Consider the following 15,351-nt stretch of genomic DNA (forward strand, 5'->3'; position numbering starts at 1 on the left):
TGTTTGACATCTGGACAACTATTTATTTGACCACATTAAGCTTTGCTTTGTGTGACACAAAATCATTGTAAAATAATACATTATTAACTGTGCTTTCCAAATAATGGGAGGAGGAAAACTAGCAGGCTGTCATTGGCTTATTGTCGGGAAGAAAATAAATAAGTAAAAAATGTACAAGGCAAGATAGCAGTAGTTCCAAAGTATGTCAAATATAGAAACATTTGTTACATTTTATTGGTGTAGATTTGTAGGAGATAATTGCCAGTCAACCTAGGGCATTCATGTAAATAACCATTATATAAGCATAGCTCTTCATTATTTATCCTGACACAGCTCTGGTATGTTCACAGTGCTATGTACATTGGCTCAGGGATAAATAGACACACAGTGAGATGTGTGAAAATAAAGATCAGAAATAGACATTACCAGTTGGCTGTTATTTGGGTAGCCAAGATAGTGGACATTTGGCAATTTAATAATTAACTCATGACTAGAGAAGCAACTCTTTGGGAGCACTTTTTGTTCCTGAACATTCATTAACATGAGATTTCCCCCAGATAGAAGGAGAACACTCCCATTTTGGATCCTAAAATAGAGGACAGAAACATAAAAATTGTGTGAATAGGATGACTGGTATTTAGACAGTACATTATGTATGCACATCATCTAATCTGGCCCTTCTGGAACCTGAGAGTTTGGAAAGTGTGCATCATTATGACTATTTTTAGAAAATTAAAGTTCCATAGAGTATGTGACTGATATAAAGTGAAATAGCTAACAGGGACCAGAGCTAGGAACTTGCGTCAAACTATACTTCGTTCATTTGGCAACTATGGATGGCATGGTTACTATGAGCCAGGCATAGATACATAGGAATGGCTAGTATAGTAGGTACACAGTAAACAAATGTGTGTGTGTGTGTGTGTGTGTTCTGAAATGGAGAATAAGCTTTTGTTGAAACGGCACTAAGCATTTAACTTTGCTCATATTAAATAGTTTGAGATGCTTATCATGCAATCAGATAGGGATTTAGAATACATCCTTTATAGTTGGATATATATTCTTTTGTTTAGGCGAGAGATTGGCCTTAGAAATGTAATTGTATCAGGCTTAGTATACAAACAGTGCTTAAAGCTATGAAAATGGGTAGAGAAAAGCTCAAATTCTTCAACTTTTAGCAATTGTAGAATAATAAAGCAAACATCTCACAAAACAAACATTTAAAAAGAAGCTGAGCTTCTTCACATTTCAGAAGGGAAGAAATGTAGTAAGTAGTTCTCTAAGGAAGGAAAAGAAGAATTTTTGAATACTTAGGAAAAGGGTTACATGGCAGTTCTGCTAATTCAGAATTGAAAATCCACACTGTGGGTAGGAGGACTTGAGTTCATAGGTCTGTGTGAGCATGGGTAATTCATCTGGGAGCAGTGAAAAATGTCTCAAGCACTTGGGTCCTGCCTGCCACCCCAAAAGAGATTTGGGTGGAGTTCCTTGCTCCTGGCTTTGTCCTGGCCAGACCTGGCTGTTGTGGCCATTTGGCTAGTGAACCAACAGAAAAAAAGATTAAAAAATAAAAACAAACAAACAAAAAAACAAGTCCTTTTTTTCATTGACAGCCATATATTTAGTTAGATGCAGTAATGATTTCGTGTCTTGGGCCCCTCAGAATTCATTGTCATTGACCATAATCAGTTAGTTAGAATCACTGTGGCAAAATTCCATTATACCACCATGAAATTTCCTAGTCAAGTATCACTGGCAAGTGGAGGATTTTCTTCCAATATGGGATAGAAAACCGGGAAGATATGGTGCAGGAGAATGACGAGGACCTGCCCCAGGGCTGGAGGTCACCAAGGATTATGTGACAATAAAGACACAAGGAGTCCAGGAAGCAGGAGGAATTGATGGAGTGAGATGCTGCTGAGAGGGCGGAACTGAGACCTGCCCCCTGTATCCGCAGCTTGAGGCCATCAGTGACCATGCCACTGAGACAGTCTTGACTTAATTGAGGGAAAATGGAGATATGACGTGGAGAAAGGAGCAGAGACACATCTCTGAAAAGACTCATCTGTAAGTGAGAGCAGAGTAAAAGGGCAATGGCTGAAGAGGTCAAAGACTGTTTTTACTTTTCTGCTGAAAATGGTGCATGCTTGCTGCAGTTGAGATTGACTTGTTAGAGTGGGAAAATTGTTGGTGTAGGAGAAAGGGGGAGACAGCTGTAATAGCAAATTCTTGGGAAAGGACAAGATTAACACCTTGGTGGAAAGGCTGGCACTGCATAAGCACGTAGACAGCTTATCTTTTAAAAGAGGAGAGAAGGAAGTGGGTAGGTAGATATGTCTTTAAGAAGATGGATAGATTTGCTTCTCTTTTTTAGTCAGTGAAATACTGTAAGGAGTTATTCCAATATCCTTCCCTGGACCCGGCGCCATTCTTTCTTCCTCACAGCTCATGAAATTCCCGCCGGCCTAGCTATGCACCAATCGGATGTAACCTGGCATTCCACCTGAATCCCATCCCCCCAATCTTCCAGCCCCCTCCCCAACCCCGCCCACTCACCAATCATCCCTAGGCATTCACCTGCAGGCACCAACCCCCTGGGGCCGGTCCTCAATCCCTCCCAATCCCCCGCCCCCTACACCTGGCAGACAAAAGGCCCCCCCCCCCCAGGTGCGGCTCTCTCTCTTCTCTCTTCTCTCTCCTCTCTCTCTCCCCTTCCCCCTTCTTTCCTGATCTTCACCACCTCTACCCTGTTCCTGCCCAGTTGGAATAAACCTCCTAAGATACCTCGTTGCGTCTGGTGCGTTTCAGCTCACGGTAAAGAACCAGGTTGTGGGAATTAGCTGCGCGTAATAATATCGTAATATACTATGGACTAGAACTCTCCCATTGTTTTAAATAACTAACAAATACAAAACAAGGTTATTCTCTAAGAATGTGGAGGAATGAGGGAGTCAGAGGTTTGAGTAGCAAGTTCAACATAGTTGTGCTAGAAAGAGGGAGGTTGGTTGAGCAGGTAATGGGTGCAGTAGTATTCGTGGACAATTCCAAGGGTTTTTTGAGGTCTCTGATAATGGAATGAGGCTTGTTGCCCTCCCTGTGTGTTCCTCCCAGTCTCCTCTCTCAGGATCACACGTAGTTGCTTCAGAACGGTTGTGAAGGGGGAAATAGGCAAAGGAGTTGACATTGCATGCATGGGAATAATTATAGAGATTGACTCTGAAATCTGAACTGGAGACCTTAGGGGATGATTTAGCCAGGACATGGTATTTTCTCTCTGCCCTTATACCATGGACTGCCTAGAAAGAGCTCAGGAAATCACCATAAATAAATAGACAATCCTATTGATAGCCAACCAATAATCCCTCAGTCCCAGTGTACTTCTTTCCCTTTTTCTATTTACTCTCAGGCCGTCTTTGATCTGTCCACCGAGACATCTGGCAGCTCCTGCATCTGTTTTCTCCCATCCTTTCCTTCACTCTTCGTATCGCTGTTCCCAAGATTGACTCTACCGAGACCAGTAGGATGTAATTCACCCCTTTGCCCTGTGAATCTATTGTAGTAGGCCCATTTTTACCCTGTATCTTCAGAGTTTTAGAGCAGATACCAAAAGATAAGTCTGTCCTGTCACATGGATTTGTTTGCATGGCATTAGTCATTTGCCTCATTATATAAAGATTTTATCAAACAATTTTATGATTTTTTTGGTCTTTGCCTTTTTGGACTGGGGAACTCAAAATAGATGTTGAGTCCTCTGTTCGTCTTCCTAGCCTCAGGCAGCTAGTCACTCTACATAGCCATCTCTGAGGACCCCACTGGGGCTCTGTGAAGCCAGAATTCCAGGAGTTCCTTCAAGAACAGGGTAGAACTCTACTTCAACTCTGAAGATGCCCAGTGACTTATTCGAGTTTTGGGGTATAAAATGTTTTAAGCTAACATCTTTAAGGATGACCCACAACAATGTCCATGTTCCCTCCCTGGGTCATGACTCAGCACTCAAAGACTATTCTTTTGAATATTTTTATGTATTATCCCTGAAATATTACCTAGCCCCTATCTGGGTGAAAGGTCATCTGGCATCCTGTGCCCACTCATGGATTCATTTGTGTTTCCTGAAGTCTAGCAGCTTGATCTCTTATGTCCAGGATATCACCTGCCATCCAGTGCCCACTCACGGATTCACAAGTGCCTCCTGAAGTCTAACGCTACCCACTGGTCTTTTGCATCTAGGAAGAAGTTAATACCAACCTGAAACGGAATGGCTAGCAAAGATAACATCACTTGGAAACAAGAAATTCAGCTTCAGTTTTGTCGTGCTGTTACTCCAAAATTACTTAAAATTCAGCTAAACCAATGACTCAGATATAAAAATGACAGTTTTTATTCACAAGGGATCCTTACAAGGCAGAGTAGGTTCTTTGTTGTCAGGGTCTTCCAGACCCTTCATAATGTTGCTCTGTCCTGGAACATGCACAGTGGTAACCTCCAACGTTAGCCATTGCTTTGCAGGGCCATGTGAGACCCTGTCGAGAGCTGAGGACCACTCTGTACCAGTTTGTGGGGGCCCAGGCAGAATGGTAGAAAGAGCAGAGGTTTGGATTTGGGATATACTGATTGTCTTCCCATCAAGGCATCTAACCTCTTGAAGCCTCAGTTTCTTGAGCTGCAAAATGGGATCAAATAATAGTAATTTTCCACAGTTGTTAAGAGAAATAAGTGAAATCACACATTTAAAGCACTTAGCACAGTGCCTGCTCATAGGTACATTAAGAACGTGTGCTATTATTTTTAAGAATCTGGTAAGTGTAGCCTTACCTTAAAAAAATCCACATCACCTTGCAGTCACTCCCTTGAGCCTCATTGCCCATTTATAAAACAGAACTAATGTGAGGATGAAATGAGATGGCCTTTCTCTGCAGACTCACTAGTATAGCTTCTGGGCTCTTTCAGTGCATTTCAAATCTCTAAACCATTTTGCAGAAATATTGAAAAAAATGGGTCTAGCACTAATCAACTGAATTCTGATCTCTGTCGATAAGATATGGGAGAAAAATCTCAAAGGCTGCCTTTTCTGGTACCCAGGAGCTAGCACTTTCTACTGTAGTCAATGGTAGGCAGACACATGAAGATTCTCGTTTTCTGTTTTTTAGAAAGGAAAACATAAAGTGCTCATCTATTTCCAATTGTACATGATCTTGTGTTCAACTTTAACCAAAATACAGCACCTGTAGTGAAAACAATGGAAGGAGTCAAAGGGCTGTCCTGGGTGGCCAGGCCAGAGATTCCCCTGGTGTATGAAGTAGGATCAATATTAAAAGGAATAATAAAAGGAATTAGAAGACTAGGGCCGGGAGGAGTGTATGCTTGGCATGACAGTGGAAGAATCCACCAAGCACATAGGGCTGGAACAGAGCTTCTGCTGCTTCTGCTTGCTTCCTTCCTTTCTTCTTCCTCCTCTTGCTTTTCAGAGTCTCTCTCTTCCTGCTAGAATATGTCAGACTGCTCATGGTGGAACATGGTCTTTTTTGTGGCCAAGCAACTCTGACTCAGCTCGTGATTTTGTAACTTGCCCCTCTGAATTCTCAGTTATTGCATCCATAAAATGAGGATTGTAATTCCTATCTCAGAGAGTCACTGTGCATATCATGTAATGTTCTGTGGAGAAAGGACCCAGTAGAGAACCTTATCTATGGAAGTTGCTGAAGAAATCCAGGTTCCCTTTTTTTCCTTCACCTGTATTCAGTTTTACTACACATCTGTCTACTAAATCGAGCAAAATTCTCAAACTCCTCCCTCTTTAACAGGAAAAGCTTTGTCTGCCATAAACTGTTAGCAAACGGTGACTGAGTTGGGGATTTTCTGGGAAGAACTGTGTAACAGCATGCAGCATGGGTTCATTTGATTTGTAGATATATTGTAATGATTTTTCAACACACAAAAACCCACTTGAGGTACTGTTAAAGTAGGGAATAATGCAGCTTTGCTCCTTTTTCCTCAACCTTTCTTTCTCTCATGCAAATCAGAAGCATTAATCCTTTGTGGCTGTCTGGCCTCTTAGATATGGGAAAACCCATCACCTTGCCTTTTTGCTCCTGACAATAACATAATTGTCAGCATTCATAACTTGTGAGTGCAATTTCAACCCTCTCATTGATAAGGCAATAGCCCAAGCCAACAACATTGGATAAAGTTGCAAGTCTAAATGTAGAGATGGAGACATTATTTGGACAAGATGAATCTAAGTTCTCCATAGAGTAGCACAAATTCTTATGTGCAGAATAGAATGTGGCTAGAGCTATTAGACCAAGCCGTTCAGTCATCTGGCTTCGAGTTCATCTTCCAGAGATCCTCAGCCTGGCCTTGGCCACAGTGTTTAGACTTTTAAATCTGGCTGACATTGAAAGAGAATGTGGGGCCCGGCGCAGTGGCCTAGCAGCTAAAGTCCTCGCCTTGAACGCACCGGGATCCCATATGGGCACCGGTTCTAATCCCAGCAGCTCCCTGCTTGTGGCCTGGGAAAGCAGTCGAGGACAGCCCAAGGCTTTGGGACCCTGCACCCGTGTGGGCTACCTGGAAGAGGTTCCTGGTTCCCGGTTTCAGATCGGTGCAGCACTGGCCGTTTTGCTCACTGGGGGAGTGAATCATTGGATGGAAGATCTTCCTCTCTGTCTCTCCTCCTCTCTGTATATCTGACTTTGTAATAAAAGTAAATAAATCTTTAAAAAAAAAAAAGAAAGAGAATGTGCATCACGGATGCAGTGTCAACTCTATCTGCTACTGGCACAGTTGTTTTTTTCTGTATCTTTCCAATGGAAGTCATAAAAACACCTTGTGAACTTTGTGACTGAAATTGAATGACAGCACATGGGTAAGTGTTCTCTTCTTTGTCTGTCTGTCCAGGTCCCAGCTCCTTGGAATCACCAACACACATGCCTTCTCTTCCTCCCGACTACTTCTCGTGGAATCTGACCTGGACAATGAAAGATTCCTTCCCTTTCCTGTCTCATCGAAGCCGATATGGTGAGTACATTTTTGACAGATATTTGTGATATGTGTCACTATCTCATCGTGAAAGAAGCTCTGTGGATTTAAGTTCATGGTGAATGTACTCTAGTCGTCCCTCAGTTTCATAAATGCAAAAAAAAAAATGTGGTGTTCCCTCTGTCTCTAAGTGGTGCCTCATACTGCCAGACCATTCTCCCCATGCCAGTCCCGCTGCACTCTGTATCCTGGAAGAGGCCAAGAGCTTTGTTCCCACAATGTCCCATCCCCCAGCCATTAGGGTGTAAGGAATTCCCAGCATCACTTTATCAATAATCAGATGTGGTGTGTATTTGCATTTTGCGTAAGGTTGTAGCCTACAGTGTTTCTACCAGTAATGATCTTTTGGGAGGGGGTATTATTAGAGTCACAGATCTTCCAGTGTCCCTTGGCTGCCTTACACCTGCATACAGTTTGCCACTCGTGTTCTTCAGTGTTATGTCAGTGAATTTGGTTCTACAGTAGTCTCTGAAATAAGGAGATCCCCTTCTGTTTTTATAGGTGAAGCAACTGAGTTTCAGTGCTGGTACTGTGGCTCAGTAGATGAAATCTCCTCCTTCACAAGCTCTAGCATCCCAAATGGGCACTGTTTGGTGTCTATGTTGCACCACTTCCACTGCAGCTCTCTGGTATGGCCTGTGAAAATAGTGGAGGAGGGCTCAAAGCCTTGGGACGTTTCACCCATGTGGGAAGAAGCTCCTGGTTCCTGGCTTCAGATTGGCTCAGTTCCTCTTTGGGGAGTGAGACAGTAGATAGAGGATCTTCTGTCTGTTTTTCTCTATAAGTCTACATAATTTAAGATAAATAAATCTTAAGAAAAAAGAAAAAAACTATATTTAGCAGAGTGGGTTCTCTAGCTACAAAGTCAAAAGTCTTCCCTTGGGTTTGGTTTTTCTCAGCCCAGCAAGTCCAGTCCTGGAAACTTCAGAAGGCCATTTCCATATGGTGTAGGATTCCTTACTGCCACTGTTCATCCTGACAGTTCCTAGCAGCTGTGCCATGGTAGTGGGAAGAATAGGTATGAAGGAGAGTGGATGCATTTCCAGGCAAATGGTTTTCTTTCTCTGGAACTCCTGTATGAAGCACCCTGTAGGCATGTGGGTTGGATGCCCACTTGATCTCACCCCATGGAAGACACAAAGACCTGTATATGATGAGTGAATGCAGAAAGTCTCTAAAGATCTAAAGATGGAATGGTCTCATCCCACCTGATTGAATTAAGTGAGTTCTAGATCCCCTCCTGGGCATGTTTATCTATTCCTGCTCTTCAGTCTCTGCCCTTGGAGCTGAACTATTCAGAACACACCTAATTGAGATGTTCCATTCAAGGTAGAAAAGCTTCTGATCCAAAGCCGGCTGTCCTTCGTCTGTAATACAGTCAGTCTTAGTTCATGTTAATGGTACCTCTCATTTCAAACTTAAGAATATAAATATTGTGTTTTTATTTCTGTATTTGAATTTTTAATAAATATGAAAAAAAAGAATATAAATGTACCAAAATCCTGAGGGCAGATAGAATTATACTTTGTGCTGTAATATTTCCCAGCACTCCTCAGCATCACCAGTGGGAAAGAAGAATGACAATTGTTAGGAGATTTCAGATAAGACATACGACTTGATTTTATGTAAGCCTGGTACTGAGTGTCATCTTATCATAAAGGCAAATATTTGTAAATAATTGAACTCTGGTCCTTTGTGTTTTTAATGTTTTGTAACCAAATTTGTGATACAGCTGGTAATCAGATAACTTTTGAGTTTGCTCTTAAAGTCAGCATCTCCACAAGAGAGCAACTTTTCTAAGCTGCAGTAAGTCCCCAAAAGTAGGTCTAACTGTTGTGTGCCAAACAGAATAACTATTTGTTCCTTGTAGAGTGCCTTAAAGGATATTGCATGTTGAAAAGGGAAAACCGTTGGACCTTGTTAAACTTCTACCTACCCAAGGCCTAACCCTATAAACCCATGTGCCTTTTCTGAGCTGTGCTTTCCTCATCTGTAAAATGAGAGTGGAGTGATGTGTTTTGAAACAAAGAGGTAGATTGGATGTTTCTCAAGATCCTTTTCAGATTCTCCATGTAGCCTAGACTCCTTATGGTTTCCCTTGTTGGTAGTGGTGACGACACACACCATTGACTAGTTGTTGCCCAAATGTTAGATGCGGGCACCAACATGAGCACCACTGCTACTGGTTTATGAGGACCAGAACTGACTCCCTGTTGATGGCCCCCGGCTGAGAGTTGAGGTAATCCTGTTTACCTTCCTGCCACAGTTAATTCAATTGAGACCTATGAAGAACCTTCCTGCCCCTGCCCTGCCCCCGCCCTGCCCCCATCCTGTGTGCCTGGCCCAGTGCCAAATGCAGAAGTTGATGAAAGTACAAGATGTGATTCTGCCTCTCAGAGCTTAGAGAAACACTGCTGTAGGAAGCTGGTCCATTTCCATGAAGAGTGTGCCCTGGGGACCAAGCTCCGTGTTAAGGACTCACACTGCAACCCAATGCAGAGTAAATGATGACAGAGGTAAGGCCACGACTTAGGAATGCTTGTGGGGACTCAGCCTTCATGTCCATGAACCAGAGAGACTGGCAGACCCATGGGTGATAAATCTGTACCTTTCATCTGCCAAGAAAGACATTTTAAGAAATGTTAACAACTTCATTAATTTTAAGACCTCAAACTTGGGCAGAGAAATTTCACTGGAAAAATCACTGCCTGAAGGGATAGTTTTCCCAGCAGGGAGGAGTCACCAAGTCTCAGCAGGGCCACTGTGGGGCTTCCTGCATGGCCAGCTGGCTTCACCTGCATTCTGGTTGGGGCAGGTGGCTGGAGGACAGTGAAAGCAGATGTCATGATGGACAGTGGGGGGGGGGGACCAGTCCTCTCTCACACAGGCTGTCTGGTCTTGAATTAAATGTGGCTTTCTTCGTAGCAGTGTTTTATGAGACGAAGAGACGAAGTGGAGAGAAGCTAATAAGATTTACTCACCCCCAGCCTGTAATTATGTGCTTGAGGAAAAAGTTTGACCTACCTTTTTGAAGGGTCCCCATATTTCTTCTAATTTATGTTGGGGCCTTTAATGTTATATAAAATATAGTCCCTCTTGTGGCATCTAGTGTCCAATTGCAGCTCTTTCTTGCCTGTCTTCAGTGATGAGAACAAGCTAATTCCATCAACAACCAGAAGTAGTGCACGCCTCCCCCAAAGGCTTTGAAAGGGGGAGAACATCTAAAGAAGTATTTGTGTTTGGTTTTCCTTTTGTCATCAGCTTTGACGTCTGTAGAATTACAGGCCTGACTGAAGGATTGGGCTGTACTGGCTGAGATGACGTTCTGTCCATTGGGGAGCATACATGGATGAGAGGTGGAGGTCCCTGGGGATTCTGTAAGGGAGTGAAGATCACCTTGAGTTCTAGAGCCAGAGATGCTGAGGTATGGTCCCAGTTCGCCTGCATACCATCTCACTCCTGGCATAGGGAGTACCAGACCAGCATTTTAAACAGAATGGCCAAAAGCCCTGGCCAATATGAGCAGGAGAAAGGAAATCAAAAATTTTGTTTAGTGTGATACTTTCAAAAACTTCTTTCACATGCATTTTTTTCTCACTCAGGCTGCATTAAAAATTGTGGCAGGTGGAAATTATTTTATATCTCATTTTTGCAGAAATTTAAATTAAAAGCCAAAGGAATTTATTAATGTACTCTCAAGTTGTAGAACAAGTGAGCAGTTAGAAAAGAATGAACTAAGACTTTCTGACTCCAGTTTGAGCACTGTTATATCACAAAGTAATTTCAAAGATGAACTCCTCACTTTCACTTCTTAGATAAGCTTGTCTTTTTTTTTTTTAAGATTTATTTATTCTTTTGCAAAGTCAGATATATACAAAGAGGAGGAGAGACAGAGAGAAATATCTTCCATCTGATGATTCACTCCCCAAGTGACCGCAACTGCTGGTGCTACGCCAATCCAAAGCTAGGAACCCAGATCCTCTTCTGGGTCTCCCACGTGGGTACAGTGTCCCAAGGCTTTGGGCCATCCTCCACTGCTTTCCCAGACCACAATCAGGGAACTGGATGGGAAGCAGGGCTGGTTGAACTTGAACCAGTGCCCATATGGGATCCTTGCACATACAAGGTGAGGACTTTAGCCGCTAAGCTACCACACTGGGCCCTCAACTCATGGTCTTATACACTAGTCTGATCATTCACTTAAAACACAAGCTCAGGCCTGGCGATATGTCCTAGCAGCTTAAGTCCTCACCTTGAATGTGCTGGGATCCCATATGAGCACCAGTTCGGATCCTGGCAGCCCCACTTCCCATCCAGCTCCCTGCTTGTGTCCTGAGAAAGCAGTTGAGGACAGTCCAAAGCCATGGGACACTGCACCCACGTGGGAGACCGGAAAGAGGCTCCTGGCCCTGGCTTTGGATTGACTCAATTCTGGTCATTGCAGTTACTTGGGGAGTGAATCATTGGACAAAAGATCTTCCTCTCTCTCTCCTCCTCCTCTCTGTATATCTGACTTTCCAATAAAAAATAAAATAAATCTTAAAAAAAATCCCATAAGTTGAAGTCCCTAAGCTGTGACTCTCCCACAGCAGGTGATCTACCTCTTAAACATGGGCATAGATACCTTGCTACTGTAGGTAGTTTTATCTTTGTTCTCATCCCTTCTTTCCTTCTTTAGAATAATGGCCCTATGTTTGTATCCTCCCAAAAGATAAGTGTTAAAGCTCTAACCCCAACCTCTGTTCCTGTGACTATAACCTTATTTGGAAATACAATCTCTGTAGAAGTAATCAAACAAAAATTAGTGTCGTCCCTAACCCAATATAACTGATTGTTATAAAAAGGGTAAATAGTGGCCAGTGTTGTGCTGTCATGGATAAAGCTGCCATTTGTAAGGTTGGCATCTCATATTGACACCAGTTTGTGTCCTGGCTCCCTATTAATGGCCTACAAAATGCAATGGAAGATGGCCCAAGTGCTTGGGTTCCTACCACCTACATGGGAAACCTGGATGAAGTTCCTGGTCCCTGATTTGACCTGGTTTGACACTGGCTGCTGTGGCCACATTGGGAGAGTACTAGAGGGTGGGAGATCTCTTTCTGTCTTTCCCTCTCTCTCTATAACTCTTTCAAATAAATAATAATTTTAAAAGGAAAGCAAGCTGAGATAGGGTAAACTGTGTGACCATGGAGTCAGAACAAAGTGTCTACAAGCTGAAGAACAGCAAAGATTGCTGGCAATATTAGAATTCAAAACATAGCAAGGGTTAGATTCACCTTCAGAAGTTTGGAGGAGCAGGGCCCTGCCAGCACTTTGAGTTTGAACTTCTGGCTTCTATGTCTGTGGAAGAATGCATTTCTGTTGCTATAAGCCACCCAGTTAGTGGTATTTTGTTATGGCAGCACTAAGAAAGGGATACAGACCTTCAGATCCTACCATCCCCCACAATGTGCAGAACATTTTCTCCCAGAAAAGAAAATATTTCTTCCAACGTCCCAATGTCCCAACGTCCAAGCACAACAAGACCATTGTTGTACTTTGAATAAAAGTTCTGTTAAAACTTTGTCCATTTCCAGTCCATGAGGACCTATCCAATTAAGGGGTTGGTGCTTGTGGAAAGAAAAATTAGACTTCTTAATCACTTTCCCTCCCACAGTCACCCCAACCCATCACCCATCCTGTTAATGTATCAATTTTTTTTGATTGAAAAGACTGAGTAAATTAAATATATTGCTCAAAAAAATTCATCCTAACACAGAATCAAAACTGGTAAACAAAAGGGCCTTCCAGCTCCCTCTGGGATTTGCTGCATAGCTCTGGCAGGAAGTCAGTTTGATCACATTTCTGAAATTACATATTTAATGGGGCTGGCTGTGATCAGCCATTCCAGCCCTCAGGAACCTGGAGTCAGTGAAAAGCAGCTTCCAACTCCCTCATGGAATAAGGTCAGGACTGAAAGCGTCATGACCAATTCTTCTGCCCCTGACCACCCCGGTCCTTTGTGTGTATGAATATGTGTGTGAGTATGGGTCTATGTGTGTGTGTCTGTGTGTATGGGTGTATTGTACATCTCTGTGTGTGTGTGTTTGCTTCCCATTTCTGCCCCAGTGAGCTGAACAGTGAGGCTGTTTCCTACCTCATGCATCTATATCTTTTCTCCTGATTTACAATATGATAAGCAAGAGATCTCTGAATGCATTTGCCAAAAAAGGCCGGGTCCCAGAATGGGCAACAGTGGCTGCCATCATGCAAGGTTCAGCATCAGGAACCATCTGCCTCCTTGGAGCCTAGGAGCCAAGTCCTCAGAACTTCAGCAAAGAGCAGTTGACTTAAGTGTTTTGAGGAGAGATGTGTTTGAAATTGCTCCTGTTGCTCATATACCTTTGAAGCAGAGAGATATAAAGTCACTCAGCAAATTGTCAAGGTGAAAAGGGAAAGGCAAATATGCAAAAGGTTGCATAAAATTAAGATCATGGTTAATCAACTGACATAGATTTAGAGGAGAAAAGCAAAAAGAAACCCACTTGAAGGAATTGTTACAGACAAAAGTGGGAAAACACTGCAAAAGGGAAAGAAAGAGAAGATGAAGGGCCAAAGATATTGAGAAACACAAACTGGAAGAGACAGACAACAGCAGAAAGGATCACCTGTGGGTAGTGGGTCTTCTGTCCATGGGTTCTCTCTTGCTGACTTGGTTTCCAGTCTTGCCACTGGGCAGAAGAACCCCTCATTTTGGCTCCTGTCAGTTCAAGTCCTCCTTTTGGGTCATTCCTGTGGCATCTCCACCTGGCTGAATCATTCCCCACCTTACTGTTTCTCCAACAAGAGTGTAAAATAGCAATAAGCATTCATTGAACACCAACTGTGTGCTTAGTGTGCTGTAGACAAGTCAGGGAATAAAGACAAATAGGATGCATTCCCTTTCTTGCAAGAGCTGTCAGGTGTAAGGTAAACATGCCTGCCCTGTGACACTTGGTAGTAAGAGAGGCACATCTCAGATGCCCTGGAAGACAAAGGAATACAGAGGAGAAAGGACCACCTCTAGAGATCTCACCAATGTAGATGAGAGATGAGGCTGGAGAAACAGTTACATTGAAAAAGAAAAGACAGCAGGAGAATTTGGGAGAAATCGTATATGTAGGGCGAGCATGACATTAGCTGTTATTCAGGAAGGGTCTAGCTTGAATTATTCAGTAGATGGAGATGCTGCTAACTGAAATATAGGAGAGGAGCAACATTTGGAAAAAAGGAAAAAAATGTGGTGACTATAATATCTATAGAGAGGAGAAAAGGTATGAAGATCTACAATTTAAGAAATTATGTTTGTGAAATGTTCCAGACATCTAGTTGAGGACGGTCAGACCTTGGTGAGGAGAGGCAGAGTCGAGTCGTAAACATTGAGATTGAGGCTAAAACTAGAGGCTGGAAGATGAAGACCCAGAGGGAATTCAGGATGTTGCATTTAAGAGGTAAGCAGAGAAAAGAAGAGAGAGAGAGGGAGAAAAAAGGGAGAGAGAGCAAGAGCGAGAGCGAGAGCTAGAAGGTAGTGTAGCCACATAAACTGCAAAGGAATGAAGAATTTTTATGTGAAGGAATCAATGATGTTGAAGCTGCCAAGAGTTCAAGTGGAACCAGAGTTTGAGAAAGCTTTTCCTCACCACAGTAAATACCCGTTACATTTTACCTTCTTCCTCTCTTCTCCCATTTCTATTTTCATTCCATTTTTTTCCCCACTTAGATCAGTTTTGTTATTCTTGATTCTGATTTCCTAAACCCTACTTGCTCAATCTGTTATCTCTCTCTCCTTGGAATTTCTAGAGTGTCTGTTTTCATCTACTTGAAAGGCTAAGTGACAGAAAAGATACCTATCCATGTTCCATCTGTGTGCTCACGCCCCAAATGGCTGTAATGTCCAAGGTTGTGCCAGGGTGAACTATATTCTAAAACTGTACGGAGTTCCCACATGGGTGGTAGGGGCCATTATACCTCCTCAGAATGTCAGCAGGAAGCTGGATTGGAAACGGGATAGCTGGGACTCAAACCAGTACTCTGATAGGTGATAGGAGGTGAATATCTAACCATGGCTTAATCGACTACACCAAAATACCCACCCCATCCTTGGAATCTTTGTTAGAAAAAAAATTTAGATGGATTTTTTAAAATATAAAACTGGGGTGGTATAATCCTTTCCTAAAATATGAGAAAATGTAAACTCCTACAGAGAATAGTTATTTCCTGAGCATCTGCATTCTCTAAGATGCCCATTAAGCAATGCCCACCCTCACAAAACCTGGGTCTTCCTCAATGTTTCTT

The 15,351-nt window shown here is 42.7% G+C and overlaps 1 protein-coding gene across 1 annotated transcript in view; it reads left to right on the top strand.

The window, feature by feature from the left end:
* Window positions 1–15,351, top strand: part of ALK (ALK receptor tyrosine kinase) — an 878,396-nt gene that overhangs the window by 397,126 nt on the left and 465,919 nt on the right. Inside the window, exon 3 of the mRNA XM_058667362.1 lies at window positions 6,898–7,017. Within this exon, the coding sequence (XP_058523345.1) occupies window positions 6,898–7,017 (120 nt within the window). The remainder of the gene's footprint in view (window positions 1–6,897; window positions 7,018–15,351) is intronic.

This window comes from Ochotona princeps, chromosome 8 (genome assembly GCF_030435755.1).
Source record: "Ochotona princeps isolate mOchPri1 chromosome 8, mOchPri1.hap1, whole genome shotgun sequence".
NCBI classification, from domain to species: Eukaryota; Metazoa; Chordata; class Mammalia; order Lagomorpha; family Ochotonidae; genus Ochotona; species Ochotona princeps.